Here is a 24,677-nt window from a genome sequence, read left to right as displayed (position 1 = left end):
CTGAAACCTAAGGTCTTCCTGGTCAGGCAAAGGACGTGCAGGCAAGCTGGGACCATGCCACTTCTGGACCAGACGGACTCAGTGAATGTCACTTTGATGCCCAGCCCACCTCTGAATTTTATGCCTCAGGGCACTTAGTGGCCTAGAAACAGTCACAAGAGAAGACACACTGCCGGGTTCTGGCCTTTAGTATTCCAAGCTCCCTGAGTGCATAGGCAGATACTAGCCTAGTGCTTTACAACCAGGAAGAGAAGAAAGAGGGGGAAGTAGTGAACAGACATGCTTTTGTGGGAGCAAGAAGCGAGATTAGATGCCAAACTTCATCAGATGAAATGATCTGGGTAGGAAAGGAACGGGTGTGTCATAGCAAGGTATAACGTGTGTGTGTGTGTGCACGCACACATGCGCACATAGTACTGGGGGGATGGAACATGGACCCCTTCATGCTAAGCAATACTCTACTGTGTGGGAGTGTGTGTGGGGGGGAGGGTACAGCGGGGATGGGACTGGATTCCCTTCATGCTAAGTGACAATCCACTGCTAGGCGCCGTCAGCCAGCGCGAACTTAACTGAATAAACACACCTTTCATAGGTTCAATGGATGTATTTTTTTTAAAGTCAGGCAAACAAGTGTTTTTGTAAAAACCTTAGTCTCCTGTGTCCCACAGCCTGCAAGACTATCTCTTGGTGGTACACGTGACATTTGTCTACCACTGCCCTTGTGGCATGTTCTCAGTGGACAAGTGCTGGGACCAGTATCAGGATGGGACTGTGCTAAGCCCTTGCTTCGAAGGCCATCTGGTCTCAGCAGGAGGGGAAGATTCAGAGGGGACAACGGGAGGAGAGATCGCAACAAGCCCTGAAGGGTTGACAACAAGCAGTCCCCAAACAGGGCCTTCTGGGGCCTTGAGGAAGGCCACTGCTTGCTCAGCTAGAGCTGGCTGGTGCTTAGGGACAGCTCTTTCCTCCTAGGCAGAAGCAGGCCTCATTGGGAAATCCAGTGTCCAAGACACCCTCAGGGAGAAAGAGCTATCTATGCTGGTTCCAAAAGGCATTGCCCGGACCCCCAAAATTCTAGACCTTGCCTTAAAAGGAGCCTTCAGAACTGCTAGAACCTTCTTCTGAGCAGCTTGAGTGTCAGCATGTTTTTGAATGGCCCAAGACAGCGGATGCTCAGGATGGATGGGGGTGGGCACGGAAAGGGGTCCTCCACGGACTCCAAGGCAGATCTCGAGAGGGCCCCCTCCAAGACCCTCAAGGACAATGAGTCACACAAGCACCTCTCCCAGGTGACACGGGGGACACTAGAGGCCTGCCTATCGATTCGAGGGAGGTTCACTGTGGCATGGCAGGGGTGATTATACCCCCTGGGACTTGCCAGACATCCTCTACAGAGATCTTTGTGACTTAGCCACTATTGCCTGCTATGGAAGCCCTGTCACACTTTGATGACTCTGGATGCTGGAGATAAATCAGACTCCAGGTCTTCTTTTGAAAAGTGGACACGCTAGGCAAAGGTGGCACGCAGAGCAGCCAGCAACCATCTCCCTCCCTCCCCTCCCACACTGGGCTGGCCACACCCACTCTGGCATACCAACACTGGGTAGGCCAAGGGACCTCCTTCCTGGAATTGGCAACGGCTCCGAGGGCTGGAGCCCCACAGAACCTATGACAGGGTCTCTTGTTGGTTCTCCCGGGACCTTTTTAATGCATCTACTGTATACAGCTCTCCCTAACCAAGAAATAACAAGGAATACCAGGAGGAGACAGGCAGACACTGGGTATCCATCCCAGCTCTGCCCCAGGATCAGGCACAGGGTGACTCTATGAGGGGCAGTGGATTACCTGATGTGCCCGCAGAGAAGTTCTTGAGCGAGGGTCTCTGAACCACCGTGTAGGACTCGCCCACTACAAACACCTTGTACAGCACGGCGTTGTGGTTGATGAAGTTCTGGACCACACAGGGAGGCTGAATGGCACTCAGGCCCTCCTGGTTGAACACAATGGCCATCTGCGGAAACAAAGGCCAAAGGCTGTGTCAGGGTCACCAGCTTCCAACACAGTGGCTTGAATGGCCCAAGACAGCAGATGCTGAGGATGGATGGAGGTGAACATGAAAAGGGATCCTCCACAGACTCTCCCCCACCATGCCATGACCTCTCCCTGGCCCCGTGGCAAAGAGCTAGTGCCCAAGATGGATGGATGTGACCATGTGAAGGGCTCCTCCCTGGAGTCCGAGGCGGCTTTCCAGAGGGCCCCCTCTAATCCCCTCAGGGACAATGAGTCCTTCTTTGAGGACTCCCCAGAGAAGGAGGGCTTCAAGGCAGGGTAAGTGGAGCAGTGTGCAGGAACATCTGTGGACTCAGTAGCCTGTGCTGTGTGTGTGTGGCGGGGTTGGAAAACGCTGCACCCACAGGGTCTGCCACGTAAAGCTGAGCGGGCCGCGAACCCCAGAGCTTCCGAGAGCATCATTCACTGTGATTCTGGAGATGGAGGGGTCCCTAGGTTGGGTGCTAGTCGTTGCTTATGACACCTGGTGGCTCTTCCACCAAAGATCCAAAAAGTAAAGACTGGAAGCCGATACTACGGGCCGGGATTGGAGGCCTTGGGTCAGACTCGCCTCTTGCTTTGCCATCACTGCAAGCACTGAGTGCCCCGGTGCCAGACTCACAGTGCCTGAGACTTTTACAGGTAAAGAAACTGAGGGCCTGCAAGCTTCGGTGAGTGATCTACAGGACAGTGAGAGGACGGGCACCCCACCATGCCCTCTTACACAGTCACACGATACTCATAGAACTGGAATACAACTTTGTCCTAGACTCGAGCTCCTCTAGGGACAAACATGCTGACAGAGGCTCTGATGGGGACTGAGTGTGGCGGGGAGGGCAACTGTGCCCTCTTCTCTTCCGTCGCAAGCTGTATCTGGAGTCTACTCGGATCTGCCCTAAGGATGCTGGGAACAAGGGGTTGCCCCTGCCCACCTGAACTAGTGGCTTGAGCCAGATCACTCACTTCATGGCCAGGAAAGAGCCCAGGCACATTCCAGGGCCACTGGGTAGGGCTAACGAGGCTGGACAGATGGCCACCTGACCAGCTGTCAAGCTCACAGGACACCAGCTCCCATAGAACACCGCTCCGTTGCCAAAGCTCAGCAGGGCAGGACAGAAGCCAAAACGCAAGCCACATGGAAAAACCAGTGTGTATGCAGGTAGGGCTGGGGGGTCTCAAGAATGACCCCTCAAGCTTCTTACAAAAATGAGGGGCCCAGTGTGGGAGGCAGCAAAGAACACAGATGCTATGGACCTGAAGGCTGAAGCCCCCTGGTGTTGACACACACTACCCAGCACAGACCTGTCCGAGTCCCACGCTCCTTGCTGGAAGCAATGTCTACCAGCAAATGTGGCTGTGCTGAGTTGTAGTTGGGACATGAGGGAGAGAGAAGGACTGCCTGCCCTGCCCTGCCCTGCAGAGCTCATATGTGTGCACTAACTTACAAATGTCCAGGGGCCAGGGGTTCCAGGTCATGAGGGCTGATGATGGAGCTGGGAGGGGGGGGGGCAGAGGCATGGAGCACCAGGCTGGGCCATAGATGAGAGGCCCCCCCTGAAAAGCCCCCTTTTTCCTGCCAACAGTCCCCTGCATGCAGTGTCATCTCCACCCTCATGAAAGATAGGAGCGCCGGCCCCTCACCCCGTCCACTCCAAAGAAGGTATTCTCTCAAGTGTCAAACTTCCTGCCCACCCCTCCCCCCATATGCAATGGGTCTTCATGTGCCTAAGGATGGGGTGCACACCGCTGGCTATGGACTGGAAGAACAGCAACAGAGGACATGCGTCTGCATATACCTGGGAGCCAGGTGGCCTCCCTGGGGGTGTGATGACCACACCTAGGGGTTGAATGCCAGTGGCCCAACAGGGGCCTGCCCAGATCTGTATGCATAAATCACACCGTGGAGCAGCTGTCCCTACAATAGTGATTCTAACAATTGTGTGGGCCTGGCTCCACGGCAAGCTCCCACGGTAACTCCCTTACCCGTAACTGTCAGCAAATCTCCAGTTATAACTGTGGGCAGATGCTCAGAGAGGCATAGTAATTACCTGAAGGTGCGCAGCGGGCAACACACAGCACTGGCAGTAGCTGGCCCTGTGCTATCCCAAAGCTGCCCTCCCCTGTCGAACAGAGGAGCTACTTGGCGGTGACAGGGAACAACGCTGTGCCTGCTCCCTCCTGGCTTCCTCAGGAGATGCACCTCAGGGTGCTGCTACAGCTGGGAACCCAGGCAGCCAGGATTCCCCCACAAGGCTCTTGACCTTAGCAGACAGCTGCCCTTGCAGCTGGAGATGACTTCCTTCCCACGGCAGGGCCACCCCCTGGCACAGCCTGTCCCCTGGTGTTCTGACACTGTTTATAGACATCTCCCCGTAAACATCTGCCAGGAGATGAGCATGCCCTAGATCTGGAAAAAGTCATGGCGTCTGAGCTTCTATTTTTAGTCTTCTCTTGGGGAAGCATTTCTGACAGGTGGGCTTTCCGCATGGGGTCACTTAGCTTACCCTTGAGACTTTGGGACCTTGAGGGCTAAGAACACTGCAGGGACCCAAGGGTCCTCTGCATAGCCACTGCCCCCTTCCCCTAAGTCCTCACACGGTACCACGGTAGGGAGGGCACCCACGCAGAAGGAGGGGTCTCAGCACACTGGAGGTGTGGGGGTCTATCCCCAAATCTCCTCTGAACCAGCAGGACAGAGACACTCCTCTCAAGAGCCTCTCTGAGAGTCCAGCCAGCACCTACCACTGATGGACCGGAGGCCAGAAAACCAAGGACAGATCAGTGTGCTGTGACTTCTGTAGGTTCTGCTGTAAACTGCATGTGTGTGTCTCCCAAACATAAAAAGAGGCCCTTAGCCCCAGCATAATGGTGTTTTCAGGTGGTAAGGCCTGGAGATGGGGTCTCAACAATGGATCCTTTTTTTCTTTTCTTTTCTTTTTTTTTTTTTAAGGTTTTTTGAGACCGGGTTTCTCTGTGTAGCCCTGGCTGTCCCGGGCTTGCTTTTGTAGACCATGCTGGCCTCAATCCCACAATGATCCGCCTGCGTCTGCCTCCTGAGTGCTGGGATTAAAGGTGTGCGCCACCACGCCCCGACTCAAGAATGGGTCCTTCTTGAGAGCCCTCATGAGAGTTCGCTTTCTCCCCCTCACATGTCTGCACACATGCAGAGAAAGACGTGAAGATGCACCAAGGCGGTGGCCCACGGTACACTCTTACCAGAGGCAGGCTGTGGCCCAGATGACAGGTATGTCTGCTGTGTGAACTGCCCAGCATCCTGCGGAAGACTAAGCCAGGCTCTAAGGTGGGGAAGGCAGCCTTAGGAACAGGCACAGGAAATGGGAGACAGGACTGAGCTACACAGCTATGGCTGCTCAGAGCAGGACAGCGAGCGGCAGCAGGCACGGCTTTAGCAACAGAACTGAGGCTTCAGTGAGAGTGACGGGCAGATGCGAGACCGATGCACAGCTAGGAAAGTCTTCCACTCACCTCATGAGAGTTGGTGCCGTGAGCCACTCTGGTTTTGCAGACTATGTGGGGAAGAGAAGCAGAGAGGGATTAGAATAACCACACAGGCGGACAAGGGGGACTGGGCCCCTCTGCACAGGAACCTCCCACCTAAGCAGTAACCAGGCCCAGTCTCTTAATACTGACATTGGGTGAGCCGGGGCACTCAGGGTGCTAAGGAATTCTCACGATGCCTTTAGCAAAAGGGCACAAAGGGCTGGTGGGAACTAAGGAGGTGACAGTCACTGGTGTCAAATTAGTGGCTGTGCTCAGGGGTACCATTGTCAGATGCATCCAGGCCAAGCAGGAAGCATTCCTTCAGCCCATCCTGCCAGGACCTTCCTTCTCAAGGTACGAGTAGAAAGGGACGCAAGGCTGTGTGCTCTTGTTGGCCTCCAGGGCCCTCAATTGCTTCAAGCAAGCTCAAATCTCCAGGAAACTGTCAGGACCACTCCCTCCCCCAACAGTGAGGTTCACCCTAGAGTCCACAGCGTACGTACTGAAGGGAAAGGCCAGGCCGTTCTGCTCCAGCAGCCTCATGGTGTCATCTCCACACAGGCTTGTGAGCTCCATGAAGGGCGGTGAGCAGATCCTGTCATCTAGGGCAAAAGAAATTGAGTGAGCACACTGGCCAGAGCCATGCTCCGCACCGACCTCCACAGCCCCCAACTCTGACTGGCTCCCGACTCCACAGCCCCACGCACATGTGTGTGCCATGAGCACAGTGCACTTGCTCACATTTTCCACGACTGTTCCTGTCAATATAAAATCTCTGCTGTTTTGGTTATGAGCCGGGCCTTTAATGGCTGGACCATCTCTCCAGCCCTCTGTCATAAGCTAACTGGAAAATGTGAAGTGCGCTGAAAACTCCCAGTTTAACAGTTATAGTTACTAAATTCTTAGTCTTTGAGTTTATGTTTACACCCAGAGGGATATCCAACAGGATGCCATTTTGCACACTGAAAATTAACCTGATGCACTGCTGCCACCTCCCGTAGCTCAGTAGCTAGCCTCCTCTACCTATATGATGGTTTCATGAGAACCACGTCATGTGGTTAGCTCTGAGCACAGGTCTGTACTGTTCTGACAGCGCCCCACACATCCTCTACAGTCTGTAAAGCCACTCTCTAAGGAGGAAACGAAGAGAATGCTAACCCTTACACAGACGCAGCAGGCTCCTGCCTCCCTCTCGAGCTCCAGACCTGCTACACCCACTGGCCTCAGAAGCTGTGGCTGTCTCCTTTGGAGCTCATCCAGAGGATTCTTTCTTTTCTTATTTAAAAAAAATTTTTTTTAATAGCCAGGTGTGGTGGCTCACACCTTTAATCCTGCCACTTGGAAGGCAGAGGCTGGCTGATCTCTGGGAGTTCAAGGCCAGCCTGGTCTACAAAGGGACCAGAGATATACAGAGACAATAATACTGATTTTATTTGTGGGTGTGGAAAGGGGCAAGTGTGGAGGTCAGAGGACAACTTGCCAGCCAGAGCTGGTTCTCTCCTTCAACCATGTGAGTTCTGGGGATTGAACTCGGGTCCTCAGGCTTGGTGGCAGGCACCTTCTCCCACTGAGGCATCTCATTGCCCCCACCACTCCATGGGTTCTAACACTGTTGGATATGGGGAAAAGCCACGGAGGCTCACTAGCTCTATGCATACTTCCTGATACTTCTGTTGCCAAACAAGGTCACCACAATGCAGGTTATGGTGAGAAAGCAAATGTATTTTTAATCCCTAATGATGATTCAATTATTGGCCTGTTATAGCTGCCATAGTCCCCATCCCTGAAAAGACCATGAGCTCCCAGGAGCAGCGACCACCCTGTACTGGGCACAGACACTTGGAAAGGCTGAGTGTTAGTGGGAGTAGGCAGCCTTCTACCCACAGATTGGAAACCAAGTCCAAAGCAAACCAGCAAATGATATTGTCTCATCGGCACATTAAATCAAGATCCAGCCCCGTCCTTGTCATGAAAAACAACACAGCAGGACACGAGTGTTTAATCTCCCCTCCCAGCTCATTCTCCTTAGGCAAAGTCTAAACTCCAAACAGGCACAATAGTCTGGGGCTGCAGTTCCTTGGGGACCCTGGGAGTGGGGTCAGAAGCCAGCATTTGTAGACTGCTCCAATCACTCATGTGTCTTCGCCCTCAACCTGTGGTCCCCAGTGTCTGGTTGTAGAGATCCAATAAGACGCACAGGAGCAAGCACCACCCAAATCACATGACAGTCCCAAGAGAGCAGAGTGGGTGCAGGCTGACCTAATGGTTCAGCAGAAGAGACCGCAGGAAAATCAGGGCTGGGAGGTGGAAGGGGCAGTCCTACCACACAGCTGTAAGCTTTTATCATCTGAATGAGGCCCAGGTCTGCATTCGACCTACAGCCAGAGACTGGCCAGGAAGGCTGGTGAGTGACCAGCAGCCCTTTCTTCCATAGCTGTCTGTGGAGGGGAAAAAAAACAACAAACTGTACATGAGGCTTTATGTAGCAGGGTACAGACCCTGCAGCCCAGGGTGGTGCTCACACCCAATAACCTGCAGGATTCTGCACGCAGCAGCCTTAGGCAGGGACCACCTGGCCTGGCAGGAGTCTGGTCACACCTCTGGCCCAGGACTTGGCCCATCTTCCTCTTTCAGGAAGACTCAGGAGCTGCTGGGGTCTTACAGGCTATGTCCTGTAAGAGTGGCCAGACTCCCCTCCCCGTAGTTTTCAGTCGGGAGGCCAGCCTGACCTTCTGATTTTGGCTTCTGAGATCTCAGCACCTTCCCTGCTGTGGTCCATGCAGGCGTTTACACAGCACCTCCGATTACGGCAACATCTCAATAAACTCTTGTTCTGTGCCAGACACAGCTCCATAGTCACTCACCCTCACACTATTCCCCTCCCCGCAAGGAAGCACCCAGTCACCCCATTCACAAATGGAGAAACCAGCCAGAGAGAGAGGTGAAGCTCTTTGAATGGAGTTCTATAGCGAGCAAGCAGTGCAGTTGAGGGCTCACACCAGGGGGCCTGGCCCCAGGTCTCTGTGCTTTGGCCACAACGGCGCTAGTGGAAGCATCCTTAAGGGTGGCTGACTCAGACACTCACAATGGTCAAAGTACAGGGAATAAGTGTCAGTGGAATGCTCAGCTGCACATGGGACACTGATGTCATCCCCACCCCCACCCTGAGACCACTGAGGAAGACAAGGGAGAAAGATTTGTCAAAGCCAGAGGTCTGGAAGGACTGAGCAAAATAGTCTTCTGGACACAGACAGACCACTGCACTCAGAACCTCACAGGAGCTGTGGTTGCCTGCATGAGATGGAGCCAATCAACACTCAAGATGGGAGCGGGGTAGGGCTCACAAGAACCAACCCCTAAATTAGGAGCTACCGACAGCTGCCAAATATCTGTGGGAGGAAGTATCAGAGGTGGCCAAGAGGAGGTCAACTGCACTTCAGTGGATGACCCCATCCCCATGAGCATATAGGCAGCAAACACCAAACTCAGTAAGTTATTATTTTAAAAGACCGAGAGAGCTGGGCATAGCGGTACATGCCTTTGATCTCAGCACTCGGGAGGCAGAGGCAGGCAGATCACTGTGAGTTCGAGGCCAGCCTGGTCTATAAAGTGAGTCTAGGACAGCCAAGGCTACACAGAGAAACCCTCTCTAGAAAAACGGGAGGGGGGGATGACACTTGAATTTGGGGAGGGATGGGGATGTGGGGATGGGCCTGGGGTGAGTTAAGGGAGGAGTAGAGGTTGGATATAATTAACATATATTGTTAAGAAATCTCAAATAATTAATTAAAAATTAAAAAAAAAAGAAGTATCCATTGAGAGTGCAATCCAGGTTGTCCAGAGCAGTATGATCGCCTAGTCTGTGGCAGGTCTCCCAAGACAGCTGTTTCAGCACATATCACCAAGGCAACTCTTCCCGCCTCAGACCGCCTCACCCAACCCAGAACGCAGGCTCCATCAGCTGTAGTCATGCACAGCCTAAACCATGTACAGGAACAATTCACACAAATTGTGTGCCTGCTGAGGTGCTGGGGTTTCTGGTCATCCACTGCAGTGGGGTCTCAACTCCATGCTGCACACACTCAGGAGCCGACTGGGTTGTCAGTTCAGCTGTCATGTCCCCAAATACAGGTCCAAAGTGCAGATCAGGGATACTCTGGGGGTGAGTTGGTATATGCCTACTGGTCTCTGGAAGCCTAAGGCAGGAGAATAGGAGTTCAAGGCTGCCTGGGCTATATGGTGAAACCCTGTCTCAAAAAAGGCAGGTAGTGCTGAAAGTGACTCAGGGTACCCACTAGGACTCCTCCACCAAGCCTGACTCCCACAAGCTCTTCTCTGACTTCCACATATACATATACCTGTACGCACACAATAAATAAACTTCTTAAAAGGGGCAGTGGCAACTGGATTGTAGTCTGTTGTCATAATTGTTCTATTCGTTATATAATTATGATTTATCCCTCACTATACACAATTTATAAATTAAACTTTTGTGGTGCTGGGGATTGAACCTGTGGACTCGCAAATGCTCGGTACTCTGCCCCCTGGGCCCCATCTCCAGTCCCATATGCTAGAGGTCACTGTAGGTATGTATGAACAGGGAAACCCACGGGAGACACAGTGCTCAGTATTGTCTGAAGTTTTAACCATCCACTGGGGTACGGGAATGCATCTCCCAGGGATTAGGGGTGGGGGTGGCTGGGTGAGACACCAGCACCTACATAAGTGGCTCACATCCATCTGTAACTCCACTTCCAGGGGAGCCAATGCCTCTTCTGGTTTTGTTTTGTTTTGTTTGTTTGTTTTCGAGACAGGGTTTCTTTGTGTTATCTTGGCTGTCTGGGACTTTCTTTGTAGACCAGGCTTGCCTTGAACTCACAGCGATCTGCTTGCCTCTGCCTCCTGAGTGCTGGGATTAAAGGCGTGCGCCACCACGCCCAGCTCCGATGCCTCTTCTGATCTCTATAGGCATTAGGCATGCACGTGGTACAAAGACATACATGTACTGAGGTGTCCCTGGAGGTGGTGTGTGCGCATGACCAATGTGAGGGAGAGACTAGCTGAATAGGGTGGGGAGGCACAGTAAAGGGCTGCACATCTGAAAGAAAAATGTCTTCCAGGCAGAAGGCACAGTCAATGACAAGGATGTTTCTGGGATCAATTCAGCAGGTGAGGAGAGAACCACCTTGCTAAGAGGGAAGTGAGGATGGGACCAGGCCTTGCAGGATCAGGGCAGGATCCTTGGCTGCCCATGACCTCGGTTCCCATAGAGTGTATCAGCTGCCCGTGGAAGGGAAAGTGTCTGCAGAGGCTCCCACAGCTCAGCCGCGGAAAGCACAGCGTGGCCTCACGAGCAGGGACAGGATAAAGGAATTTTTGGTAAGTCTGCGCTGGGAGCCGGGGAGGCTATTTCTGGCTCCTGGAGGAAGGGTACTGCTGTTGATTTATCTGTCATCTTATTTCTGGATGGGAGTTGGTAAGAGGCTTTTTTTGGTTAGGTGGTGGGTTGCCTTCCTCTAAGGGCTGTAACGTCAGGCCCTGAGAAACTCCAAGGCGTCCAGCTCTGCTGCTTCACACAGAGCACGAGGCTGGAATGCCCTCGGGGAGGGCCAAGCCCTAGCTGCAAGAAGAGGCTCACGCAGGAATGAGCGCTGGTGCCCAGGTCGCTCGGTGCCCTGTGCGTTCTGCAGGCAACAACTGAGTGGTGACGGTGCAGACCAGGGACGGAGCCGCTCACTGTGAGGCTAGAACCTGGGGAAGGTGACTCAAGGAGCTGAGTTGGGTTGTTAGCCGTCTGGCACACAGCCAGAGCCCAGCTGAGGAGACACACAGAGGAGCAGACATGTTCTGAGTCCACGGCCACTCACCGGTCCATGTCCAGCTTCCTCAGGCATGTCAGACATCCAAGCTCAAGGTTGAGAGCTCAGCTCTCACTGGCTTTCCTTGGTATGTTTTTGTTTTCATCTTCGCTTTTCATTTTTTATAGGTGAATTTTCCTTTTCCATCTCTGCTTCTACAGAGCACTGTTACTACCTTCATTCCTATGACCCTGGGCTGCTTGACTGCTGAAATTTGCCCCCAGCGTGCCGTGACTGTTCTCCACCACAGCCAGCTTCAAGAACACTGTTCCCGCATGCGGCTCTTGTGGCCACTTGCTTCCACAGGCTGAGTTCCCAGGACCAAGGTTTGAGGTGGGGTCCATGGGATGGACATGCCACTGGTTCTTCCGTACGAGGTCCCCTGTAGGATGGAAGTACTATGTATGCTGTGATACCAACCCTTTTGGGTGGCCCCCTCTTCAGGCAGTGCCTTTACGAAGGGACAATGAGGACTTGGTGAGGAATTCCTGCTCAATAGTCTGGGGCGGACAATAAGCTGGCTCTGCACATGTGCAGGAGCCGCAGCCCAGCTGGAGGAGGAAGAGCAAAGTTGCTGTATGTGACGCGGAAGATACAAACCCAGCCACTCTTGGGGTAGCAGGCAGAGCCCGGTGGTCTGTCCTCACCCTCCTCCAGGATGTGGAGAGGGCACATTATGCTCCCAGGACAGAAGTCAGGGCCAGCAGCTGCCATTCCCAGGCAGTAGACCGATGGCATACTCTCAGGAGAGAGGGGCTGCCAGGGTTCATAGAGGTCAGCACAATAAGCCATGACTGTGGATGCACCTGCCTGTGAACACACAAACGAATACCACAGCACACTGGGGGGGAGGGGTCCCATCGTCCCCTGCTCTGAAAGGAGGAGTCCATGTGAAAAGTGGGTTCCCACAAGCTGGGCTATGTGCCTCAGCCAGGGTCTATCAGAACTGGCTTTGGCTTTGCTGTCTCCTTCTCCCAAAGTCCCTGAAGTGTGGTAGGAAGCGGTTTTTCATTCACAAGGGGTCATGCAGGAGGACTCCAGGGTGTTGTTGCCACAGCAAGGTGAGACGTAGGTTCAAGGTTCCTGTCGAATTCTCAGAAAGCAAGCATTCACACAACCAGGTCTCGGGCCCTCCTCTCTGCACGTGCTGGCCCCCAGGGACCCCTTCATGGCCTGGGAAACTTTTGTCACTTAAGCAACTTCTTGTGCCTTGCTGAAGACCCTCCTGCTGTGCTTGCCCCCATACTCACCATCTTACAAGGACATAGGCCCGTCTCCCACTTGACTAGGCCTCCAACAGGTCCAAGGAGGACCCACGCCACCCAAGTTTGCATCCCAGACCCACCTCTCACTATCAGCCCATCTGAAACTTTACTTCTCTGTGCCTCAGTTTCCCTACAATGGGGCCAAGACAAAAACAGTATTGGCACTCCTCTTCCCCAGTGCGGAGAGAATGCACTTTAAAGTATGAAAGAATTTATGTAACAAAAGAGACACAGATTCACCTTCTCCCATCTTTGCTTCAAACTCTGGTAAGAAATAAACTGTTAAGGGTGTGGCCCTACTCTGCTGCCTGGCTTGGAGGGCTTGTTGCCTCACTGGGAAGCAAGAGCTACCCTGGTTTCAAGTTCTGGTAGAACATACAGAGACCTGGTTGTAGTGACTTGTGTGTGTGTGTGTGTGTGTGTGTGTGTGTGTGTGTGTGTGTGTGTATACACACGTACCCACATATGTACCCATGGTACTGGGGCAGAGCAATTACTTCCTCAGTCACTTTCCGCTTTATTTAATGAGGCAGAGTCTTGCTTTAAACTTAAAACCCACCATTTCAACTAGACGGACCGGCCAGCAACCTCCAGGGGGATCCACCCTATCTCTACCTCCTGCCCCCAGTACTGGAGTTATAAACGCACACTGATGCACCTACTCTTATGTGGATGCTAGGGGTCTGAACTTGGGTCCTCGTGCCTGCGAAGCATGCTCCCTTTACAGACTGAGCCACCTCTCCATCCTGGCTGTCCTATCTTTGTCACCCTGGGCTGCTGCCGATCAGCAGCAGGGGTAAGCCATGTCGGAGACGGTCAGCAGAGTAGGTCAAACGCTGACAGTGCACCACAGAGCAGGGACAGTGGGCACGCTCAACACTGACGTCTTTGACACTTAGGGCCAGGAGATTATGAAGACAGAGCCATCCTTGGGAGGAAGATCCCCCAAAGTAAAATGTGACAGTGGTTGATAAGCATTACCCGAGGCCCCAGAGCCAGCCCTGTGCCTCTAGTCAGGTCACTGCACTTGTCTCCCTCATCTGAAGATGGCCCAATCATGCCACCCACCCACTGACCTGTTGAAGGAACACAGGAGGCTACATTCATGCAGGACACATAGAAAATGTCAAGAGGTCAGGCTAGCCCTGTTCCAATGTGATGGCACTCTCTGGAGGACAGACATCTGGAATGCCCTGGCTGCAGGTCACTCAGCACCAGGCCATCTAGGCCTGCTCTTCTAGGACATGGGGGGGGGGGTTCGTCCTAGCACTGAGACTTCGTCCCAGCTGCCCCTAAGTGTTCCTGGAATTCACAGTCAGGAAACTGCCTGAGACTGCCACCCATAACCATCTCCTCTCCACAGTGTTCTATCGAACCTGTGGCTCCATGGCATCTCACATCTCTCAGCACCGCCATGCACCCTCGCTTTTCCGTCGCCGAGACCTCAGATCACTTCTCAAACTCTCCCTCTACTGAGGTAGCTTACACTAAAGGGGTGTGCCTAGTCCCTGAAATTCACACGGAAGCCCCAATCCTCTCAGCTCGGGGATACAGAAGAGAGGGTCTCTTTGATGAGGTATCCAGGTAAAATGAGGTCACTGGGGTTGGCCCTGGTCCGAAAGAACCGATGTCCTTATAAGAGGCCTTCAGAGTTGAGCTTGGTGGCACGAAGCTGCCACTCCAGCTACTCAGGAGGTTAATTAAGGCAGAGGGATTACAAGCTCAAGAGACCCTGCCTCAAAAGAAAAAAAAAGAAAAAGAGCTAAGGTGCCAAATGATACGGGCACATGCTATCCTGAGAACTATTTCCTATACATATAGTCACTGTAAGTCCTAAGAGGGCAACTGGCTGGGGTCATCTGGAGCCACTAGGGGATGAAGGAAGCATTCCACAGTGGCCACAGCTGCTCTTCTGCTCCCTATAGCTTCCTGTCCCGTCCCCCTCCCTACCATCCCAAAGTGGCCCCCTGGCCCCAGGTAAGCTCTTCTGGGAGGATGCCACTGCAACCGAGAGAGCAGAGCCAGAGGAAATAAATATCCAGGGTGTGGGGCTGGTGGGGCCCGAGGATGCGCTCCATAGTCAGGTGGGGGAGAGGCTTTCCCATAGACCAGGCTGGGTGACCTGTCTCCTTCTCCTGGAGCCAAGCAGCTATTTGCACCCGGAATGTTCAGAGCCCAGGAGCGAAGGAGCCAGACACAGGCTGGGACAGGGCCAGACATTCCTGAACCCTGACCAGCTGCTGGAAATGTGGATTAGCTCAGTGGCAGCTGTCCCCACTGATTTACAGCCCCTCCAGACCCTAGCGGGGCTCCCCCCTACTCCCAGCTTCAACTCACAAACTGCAGCAGCCCCTGTGTTTCCAAGACACATAAAACACAACGCTTGGAGTGCCCTCTCTACAGGATGCGTCCAGGAAGCAGGGATGTTAGCCTGGCCCCAGCACAAAGACGATGCTCATGCTGGAGAAGCTGTATTTTAAAATAGTTCCCTCCATTCCAAGGGGATTCAAAGAAATAGAACCATGTTTTTCTTAAGCCAAGAGAAGGGTAAACCCCACGGAGGATTCATTTGAACAGAAATACAAATGGCCAATAAGCACTGGAAGAGACGCTGGACCTGTCTAATCATGGCATTAAGATGAAATGGGCGTCTTCTCCCCAAGACATAAACTGTTCAAGGGTAATACAGCAAGATCTGCCAATGTGAGCATGCCTGGAATCTTCAAGCAAGAAATCTCACTTCTGGAGGAAAAAAAAATTTTTTTTAAATAAAACTATGCAGAAACAGTTTAAAACAGAAACAAAAAACCCACATAAGTCCAAACAACACTACACACCCAAATAATAAAATAAATCAAATGATAGAATATTATGTTGTTATTAAAACAAGGCCGGCTCAATCTCCCTCATATTTTTGTTTTGTTTTATTTTTGGTTTTGGTTTTTTTAAGCAGTTTCTCTTGTAGTCCTGGCTGTCCTAGACTGGCTCTGTACCTGGACTAGCCTTGAACTCAGAGATCAGCCTGCCTCTGCCTTCCAAGTGCTGGGATAAAGGCGTGCGCCACCACACCCGGTTCTCTTTGCCCTTTTTTTTTTAAATCCCTGACTCAGAAACAGGGCAACAGATATGAAGGTGGTGCGGGCTATTGCAGTATATGTAAGTATAACCTGACTTCTGCTTATTTTAAAAAATGTGTGTAGATTTCACACATTCCTTCAGAGTATGAGAAGGTTCCAAAAGGAAGATTAGTAGTTGTTTTTGAAGACTTAAGTCAGATAGAGCTGTAGAGATGGCTCAGAGGTTAAGAGCACTGGCTGCTCTTCTAGAGGACTCAGGTTTGACTCCCAGCACCCACATGTCGTTCACAATTATCTGTAACTCCAGTTCTGGGGGATCAGATGCCCTCTTCTGGCCTTCATGGGCACTACACTCATGTGGTGCACAGACTTGCATGCAGGCAAAACATCCCCCACACATAAAATAAATGATTAAAAAATACTGGAGTCAGCAGCAGCAAGGAGCCCTTTGGGGTACCCAACCTGGAATGTAACTATATCAGGTGGAGCAGTCTCTTGCTAGAAGCTCCACAAAATGGCAGGGGTCGGGGGACGTGCATAATTCTATAGCTGACTGACAGTTAAGGGATACACGAATGTCTGTATTTTATTGATTCTAAGGCACATTTTTCTGTTTTCCATCTATGACAGGGGGATGGGTCTCATAACAGGGGGGATGTCACAATTCACTTACCACTTATTGGAATATAAAGTGCCACCACATCTTATGACTGCTAAAACCCACGCCGCTTGGACTGAAATTTTGCACTAGTGTAGCCATCAAGGCTCTGGCAAGTGCTATAGCAAGGAAAAACCCACAACCCAACATATCTGATGCGTTTCCCTTTCCCTCTGTTGGGGCTCCATGAGGTACCAAGTAGATCAGAGAGGTGCTGTGCTAGAATTTTATGAGACAACTTGGCAGGCTTCATAGCAGCAAATGCAATTGCCAAGAACCCTCCTAGGTCCCTGGAAGGCCAGGCTAGGCGGTGGGGGGTGGGGTGGGGGGTAGACTGTCTACACCTTCATCCCCATGCAAATAATCCGCTTCTTTCAATGGCCTTGGATTCTTCAGCATCCCCCAAGGACCAAAACTTTAGAAGGAATTCTTCTCTGGCTAGCCTGTCAGTGTTGGTACTTAGAATCTTTCAACTTAGCTTTCTGTTCTCAAGTCTTGCTATAATTCTGTCTGTCTCCCTCCTCCTGCAGGGCCACAGCTTTTAACACGGAACACAGAAGGGACACAACCAGCCTTTGGCTCTCCTGTGGGACCTAGGCTGCCATGGACGGCGGCCCTCAGACAATCTGCCTACAGTGTGTTCTGGCCTCAGGACTGCTGCCCTTGCAAAGAACGATCAGGATTATGTTCCAATAACCATAGAGGGCTGAGATGTGGTGGTCAACCACTTGTAGAGCACCTAGTGGTCATCTGGGACCTTCTTTGGTCATGGTCACCTCCTATACATAAAAGGCACTCACTCCTGGGAACGCTGCCAAGCTGGCAAGGACCCATAATGGGAGGACCTAGGAATCATTAGACACAAGTACAAGTACCCGAGCCTCCACAGCACTACCCTTAATAGGCATGGAGATGAGCAAGCACACAGGGGCCAGAGTACCCTGGGGGGCTAAGAGCCAAGCTCAGGAACCCTGGCTCAAAGCAATCAGGACAACACAGATCCGTCCCAGACCTGCCTCTGGTCGTCCTGGGACCCTGAGTCATCCACTTCAAATGTGCCCAGGGATCCTCATCTCTAAAATGGGCAAGCCTTCCTCACAGAGGCATCCTGGGAAGAGCTCTGGCAGTGTCAGGCATACAGGAAGCCAACTGACTGCCTGAAGCATGGCTAAGAGAGGGTGGGTGATGCTAGCTCTCTTGGGGTACACAGCTGCATGCCCCCCACCCCCCTCATCTTTTGCGAGCCATTTGTCCAGAGCCCTACTAAGCGACAATCTTTTCTTCCCTCTTGGTGTCAGGATTACTCCATTTCAATCCTGCTTCCAAAACCGCCTCCAAGATGAACCATGATTAAATTCTCATAAAACCACAAGCAGAGAAGATTGCTTCCACTGTGCACACCCCTCCCTGGGGAGGCCCTTGTCCGGGACAGGCCATCTGGTCACCTCCCCAGATTGTGTGGGAGGTTACAGGAAAAGGAGGGCAGGAAAGCCAGCCTCACCCTCAAGTCGCTGGAGCCCGAAAGGAGCCTTCTAGGCTTTGCCTTTATTCCAAGACCCTTCACATCTCTTATCCCTGAGGACCAGGACACAAACCCATGCCATCCAGTGACACTCAGCTGCCTTTCACATATGGCTTCAGTCAATTTGGGACCTGGCTAGAGCCATGCCTAGAATTACCCAGCCTGGCACAGCAGGGCCAAACCTTGGCTTTGGGCCCTGTGTCTCTGGACCCTGGCCTTGTGTAGCACAGTGGGTTGTCCCCATGAGAACTGGCCTTCAAAGGCATGCAAAGCAAATTATGGTTTGTCATCATGGCCTTCTCCCTACCTCCCCGAGGCCTGTACTGGGCAATGTCATGTTTTGGGCAACTTCTACCTCTAGTCTAAGCAGAGATGAGGTTCAGGGTTTCCTGTGCCTCTGCCTGAGGGCTGGGATGGTGGTGGGTATAGGCATGGGTACAGGCATGCCACCAAGTGACTATCTCCAAGGAGCATTTATATGAATGGGTCTGGGCTAGGCTCTGGGTGTGTCATGTGAAAACCTCCTAGCCTCAAGATCTTAAGCTGCTGCATTGAGGCGACTGTTGTAGTAGTCAGGGGTGTGAAGGCCACACCCTACACCAGCCAGAGGCCCAATGGCTATTCCAAATGCCATTCATATGGGAAAGGCATGTCAGGTCTCCAAAGGAGGGGCTCACATGTTTGGTGTGACCTGGCAGATAACTAATGCTCCCTCAGATTGGTGCAAATCCCTCTTTCCAGTGACAACTTGTAAGTTTTAGCTGGACAAATAGCTTTTCCCAACTCCCTTGAAGCTAAGCATTCACCTAATTCTGGCCATGGGGGAGGGAGGTAAGGGTGGGGGGTGACAGGGACAACATCTTGCAGCTTCCAGAACATTCCGAAAGATAAATAGGGTTTGTTCCCCCTTTGCTTGCTCTCCATTATAACAGTCCCGGGATGTGATGGCTCAAGTTTCAGGCACCACTGTGAACCAGGAGGGCCATGTTACCAGAGAATGAGGTCCCTAGAACTGCCTGGGTGCTCTCTGTTACACAGCAAAGCTGCAAGGCCAGGCCAGGCCACCCTTTACCCAGGTCAAGGGACGCCCTGTTTTGCTTATGCTTTACTAACTTGAGAGTTTTCGGCTGGCAGATGTGAGGCAGACAACGGGCCCTGGTTCCCCTGCTGGCCCTGGGAATGTGGGCTGAGACCACACAAGGCACTGACCACACCCAGGTGGTCAGGTGTTCTGACCGCTGAGGCTGGGGCTCTAGGCCACAGGCCTCCCTGTCGCCCTGATACCAAAGGAGGATGGTTCTTTTAGGGAATGCGTTAGCTGCCTGGAGATGACAGCCACACACATATGTATGGACACTGGGTGGTCTACATGCTATGTATTCGTGGGGTGCCTGTCGTCATGGGCCGAAGTCAAGGGCCACAGTCATCTTCCTCCCCTAGTCCGGAGAAGCCAAAAGACTCTGCAGCAGCCTCTCCCATCTCTGGCTTCCCTGAAGAACAGGGAAGGCCACCTCACCCTGAGGGGTACTGGCAGCATAGGAGAGGCTCATCCAGCCCTTTCTCTCCACACAAAAGCCCTGTCGCTTGGATTGCTATAATTATCTGAGGGAATTTCAGGGGTAATTACGGTTGTTAAGAGCATGCCTGAAAAAAGCTGTGTGCCTCCAAGGAAAAGCAAGAGTTTGGGGGCACAGGCACAAGGGGGCACTTCCCAGGAAGGGTCCCTGCGCCTGCAGAGGAATTGGCAGGGACACAGCAGAAAGCCCGCCATACATACTGCCACGGAACCGCCCCACCTGCAGGGAAGGGCTCAGGAAGTTCCAGGCCCACTGCCCTCCTGGAAGAATACAAGTTGGGCCTGGTACAGACAATAAGGAAAATTCAGGGTGCAGCACTCACAGGCTCCACCCCACCCCCCAACACATCCTGCCGCCCCAGAACCAGTAGTGCCTTAGGGTGCAGTTAATGGTCCTCCCTGCCTGGAGGAGCTACACAGTTCCTCCATCCTGTTGCTTCTAGAGGACAATGCTTGAGGCTGTGGCTATGGATCCATCTCAAGGGCTTCTGTCTGGAGCCTTCCCTTCAGCAATCTGCCCCCAGCCTCCCAAGCCTGTGCTAGTTAGTATGTCCTACCATCCAAAGGTTCAGAACCCAGGCACCCCTCGCAGGACACCGGTGACGGCTTGTTCCAGGCTGCTTCCGGCCCCCTCTATTCCAGTCCGATGAGTGAGAATCTCATCTCATGCTCACACTTGCCCGCTCAAGCACCGCGACACAGCCTGAAAACAAAAACGAAGTCCGCAGCCTCCTCTCTGGCCTGACATTCCCAAAGTCCTGTGTAAGCAGCCACTGAGCAGCTCTCCCCAATGCCCTCACCACGATGCGCCTCTTCAGGGCAGCGCACTGCGCCCTCAGTCCTCACCTACCTTAGCTTTGTGCATCCTGGGAAGTCCCTCACTAAAGGCACCTAGGGAAGGAGCTGGCATGAAGGCCCCCTACATTCCTCCGAGTCACCTTGTCTGACTGTGCTCCAGAAAAGACTCCTAGGACAGGGTCCACATTTGATGCTGCAGCAGAGTGGTCTTCAACCTTCCTAACGCTGCCCCCCCTTTAATCCAGTTCCTCACGCTGTGATGACCCCCCAACCACAAGTTATTTTTGTTGCTACTTTGTAAGTGTAATTTTGCTACTGTTATGAACGGTAATGTATATATATCCGTGTTTTCCAATAGTCGAAGGCGACCCCTACGAAATGGCTGGTCAGCCCCCAAAGGGGTCTTAACTCACGGGTTGAGAACTGCCGCTGTATTAAAACAAAGAGTAAGGCTCCTGAGGTCAGGAAGGCCTGGCCTAGCAGCTGGCCTCAGAGCAGTCCTAGGCAGGAGAACGTGCTGCTGGCCCTCCTAGCGCCTTTGCCCTCTGAAGCCCTGCTCAGCACGGGAGACTGTCATTCACACAGAAGCTTTGAGTCTTTGGCCTGCTCCCATCTTAGACAGGGACAAAAGCAGCGGCTGCAGTTAAAGCCAGTGTTTAATGAAGTCTCTTCGAGCAAAGGAACTATGAATCAGAAATCCCTATGCCCCTTAGATGCCCTAAAGGCTCAAGGAAACAGACCACCATCCCGTGGGCACAATTGGGAGTGTCCCAGGGTAGCATTCTCTGTGCCCAAGAATAGCAGGATGTACCCGGGGCTTGGAGCGCCCAGCTACCTAGCCACTGGATGCCCCCGGAACACGCCCCCCACACCTTAGTCCTCACTGCCTCATTGTAGGACCCGATTGTCTGTAACCACTCAGCAACAACCCAGGCTCACTACTTCCTGTGCTGGCTGAGGCCGAGTCGTCAGCACAGCCCTGCTCCTTGACCACAAGGCCTGAGCTGCCCTTGAAATGTGTGTAAAGGGCACTGATATCACACTCATAAAAGTGTTCAATGAGCTCTAAGACCCAATAAAGATGTCTGAACCCACAGCGGGAGCAGCGAGAAACCAGTACTTGAGGTGACCCAGTGGGCCAAATAACACACTGTGCTTCTACAGATGAAATCCCCATTATTCTAACTGGTGCCTTGAGGGTGAGCCACATTACTTGTGTCTAGAGTGTACATGGACCAGGCTAAGTGACCGGTCCAAGATCACAGGGCAGTTGGAGCCAGATCCCAATCCAGCCTCAACTTGTCTTCTTCCACAGCCTGTTCATTTAGCTCCATGGTGACGCTTTCCAGATACCCGAGTCTGTCACTTGTCATGGGCAGGCCTAGAACAGTAGGTGAGGTTGCGGACCTGCCATCTTTCACCAGCTGGTCCTTCTCTGATACTTAATGCAACTTGGCCTTTATGTGATGGCTGTCTTCCTTCTTTCTCACCTAGGGGTCTGGATGGACCCATCTTCGGGAAAGCAACGCAAACCATCAACGCCCAAGGAAGAAGGTGGCTGCCTGCCTGCCACTGTGGCCCCTCCCACACCCATGGTCCCATGATAACGAGTATGCATCAGGCACCAGGAATGAAGCCTCTAGACCCCCTGCAAGACAGTCAAGCCCAGGTCTCCACAGGACATGTTCCTTAGAGAGAAGGGAGGGTCTGTCACTGCTCCAGGAAGGACCTTGGCTGCACTGTCCACCCTCTGGCCATGGCTGTAAAAGGCAAGCTTACGGGCAGGGGGCGGAAGGGCGAGAACTGGAGGGCTAAGGGAGGGGCGCTATTATAAAAGAAGCGAGTTTGGCTCCACTCAGCTTCTTGTGTCCGTGGCTCAGGACGTAGCCATTTGCTTGTTTCCATCTGTGTCCCTGCTAGTGTCACCCACCGTGAGGTAATGAGTCCAGGGACAGCTCTACACTGTTCTGCTTGGACTTCAGCCTTCAAAACTAGGACCTAATTAGAGCTTCCCTTTCTACAGATAGCTTAGCTCGGGTGTACAAAAAGCCGACTAACATAGGCTCTGTGACCCATCTGTAAGACGGACGGGATCAGTGTGGCTCAGCGGACAGCGATGAAAGACAGAACGCAAGAATGTGGCGCCTACCCAATAAGTGGACACGCCCATATCCCTCTTGCCTCTTTGAGGACTAGCTCTGGTCCTGTCCACCAAAATGTGCTCACTGGTCCCACCGCACAGCAAACGACCATGCAGGTTAGGGTTCAAGGCAGCTTAGGCCACAAATGTGGTCTACATAATGGCCAGGCAGGAGGGGACCACTCAGCAGCCATCTTCCCTGCCCCCTGCCCACCTCCTGCCTGCCTCCTGCCCCACGCCCCCCCAGCGCACGCCAAGGCAAAGGAAAAACTGTTGCTTAAAATGAAAACAGAAAGGCTCAGCAGGGAACACGGTGGCAGGGGGGTACTATGCAGTTAGAGAACCTTTCCAGAACGCCCTCTCACAGAGATGCATACCTTGAAAAGGCAGTCTGCACTTCTGGGACTCTGCTCTGCTCGCTGGGGTCAGGTGGATGAGAGCCAGTAGCAGAGGTTCCACAGTGAGAGGGAGGCTCCGCCCAGGGGAACAGCGTGTACCCCATGATGTCCAGCAGCAGCACTATGCGTCTCTCTGTGCTTGAGTAAAGGCCCCTGATTTCCCACTGTCTCCTCTGCCCTGTTCTATAACTCCACATGAGCAATTCAGCACACACTCCTGTTCCCAGTCACAGGGTTATCTGGACACCTCATCTCCCCTCCAGGAGAGAGCAGTCAGGACAGCCCCCCCCTACCCTATGCTGGCTGCCCCCATAACTCAATTCTTTCCTGTATTGAAGTCAAGAGTCCTTGCCCTTCCTTGACAGTGATAACCTGTGACCACAGAAGTGGGGCACCTGCCAGAAGGCTGAGCCACGTGTGTCCGTACCTTTCATGTAGGCCTCAATCTTGCGGATAAGCTCGTAGGACTTGGAACGGTCTAACAGGGTCCTGATGGCGGGAAGTGGGTCCAAGACGATGGTCTCAGGGTGAGCGTCAATGTACTCCTGGAAAGAAAAGCCAGCGTATGGTTAGTGTAGGCTGACACTGTGACGAGGGCAGTGACAAGACCGTATGCCCAGAATCCTCTGCGCATCTGTCCCTCTCTCGTCCTTCTTTGGGTATACTAATTTGGTTACATGACTTTGGTTAAACTAATAAAGGGCTCAGAAGTGGACATGTGATCTTATGTCTGTCCAATCAGAGGCAGGCTAGGGGCTTCTTGCTGGGATGCTGGGATGCTGGGACAAAGGGGTTCTCTGCCTCATGAAGGAAGAAACACGGAGGCTGGGAATCTGTGAGTAGCCACATTGGGAATTTAAGCTCAGGTTGAGCTCAGGACTGAGGAGCAGTCAGGGTTTTTTTGGGCTTTTTCTTGTTTTTTATTTTTTGAGACAGGGTTTCCCTGTGTAGCCTTGGCTATCCTGGACTGGCTTTGTAGACCAGGCTGGCCTCGAACCACAGAGAGCCACCCGCCTTTGCTTCCCAAGTGCTGGGATTAAAGGTGTGCGCCACCACCACACCCCAGCAGTAGTCAGTTTTTGATGAGGCCATTGGGTAAAAGCTTCGTCTGAACGCAGACCTGGTCCATATGCTCAGTGTGGTCCATCAGAATGCCAGTCCAGCTTCCCTCACCAATGGATAAGGTCCGGCATGAGGATCTGAGTTTAACCCCCAGGCTCCCAGGTGAAAGCAGGGCACGGTTGCTCACGCTTGTAATCCCAGCACTTGGGGGGGGGGAAGAGAGGAGGCAGGCACACCGCTAGGCTTGCTGGCCACTCAGCCTACCCTATTTGGCAAGTTCCAGGTGGGTAAGAGAACGCCTCCAAAAACAAGGTGGACAGTTTCAAAGGAACAACACTTGAGGGCCCCATCACACATGTGTATATACTTACATGCACGCCTACACACAGAGAGACGCATACATTGTAACACCCACCAAGAGAAAAAAAAAAGCTACTCCACTGTGACTCCAGGAACCCCAGGCACCTCGGTGAGTCATAGCAACTTGCTGGCATATGGAAATGAGACTGTCTTCTGGCTCTGCCAATTTGTGATTCCGAAGATACAATTACAAGATGCTGAAAAGACGGCGGAGGGCTTCAGCTAGAGGGCTGGGCTTGGGGAAGGCCTTCCCCACTGTAGTAGGCTGAACTGAGTCCCCCCAAGCACCTCGAGCCTAATCCTTTAGCCTCTGGGGATATGGACTTGCTTGGGAATGGGGTCTTTAGCCACTATCAAGTTAGGGTACAGTCACACTGCGCATGGGTGGGTATGAACCAGACCTTCCCTTGGCA

General features: G+C 52.7%; 1 protein-coding gene across 1 annotated transcript in view; it reads right to left on the bottom strand.

Annotated features, from left to right (window-relative positions):
• The window catches only part of ITPK1 (inositol-tetrakisphosphate 1-kinase), a 139,656-nt gene that overhangs the window by 15,358 nt on the left and 99,621 nt on the right, over positions 1-24,677 (bottom strand). Inside the window, exons 4-7 of the mRNA XM_084792476.1 lie at positions 23,270-23,387; positions 6,054-6,152; positions 5,536-5,576; positions 1,846-2,011 (exon numbers count right to left, since the gene is read on the bottom strand). Coding sequence (XP_084648602.1) covers positions 1,846-2,011; positions 5,536-5,576; positions 6,054-6,152; positions 23,270-23,387 — 424 coding nt within the window. The remainder of the gene's footprint in view (positions 1-1,845; positions 2,012-5,535; positions 5,577-6,053; positions 6,153-23,269; positions 23,388-24,677) is intronic.

This window comes from Acomys minous (genome assembly GCF_964271855.1).
Source record: "Acomys minous genome assembly, chromosome: 8".
Taxonomy (NCBI): Eukaryota; Metazoa; Chordata; class Mammalia; order Rodentia; family Muridae; genus Acomys; species Acomys minous.
The sequence above is the reverse complement of the archived record's forward strand: the minus strand, read 5'-3'. Positions and strand labels throughout refer to the sequence as shown.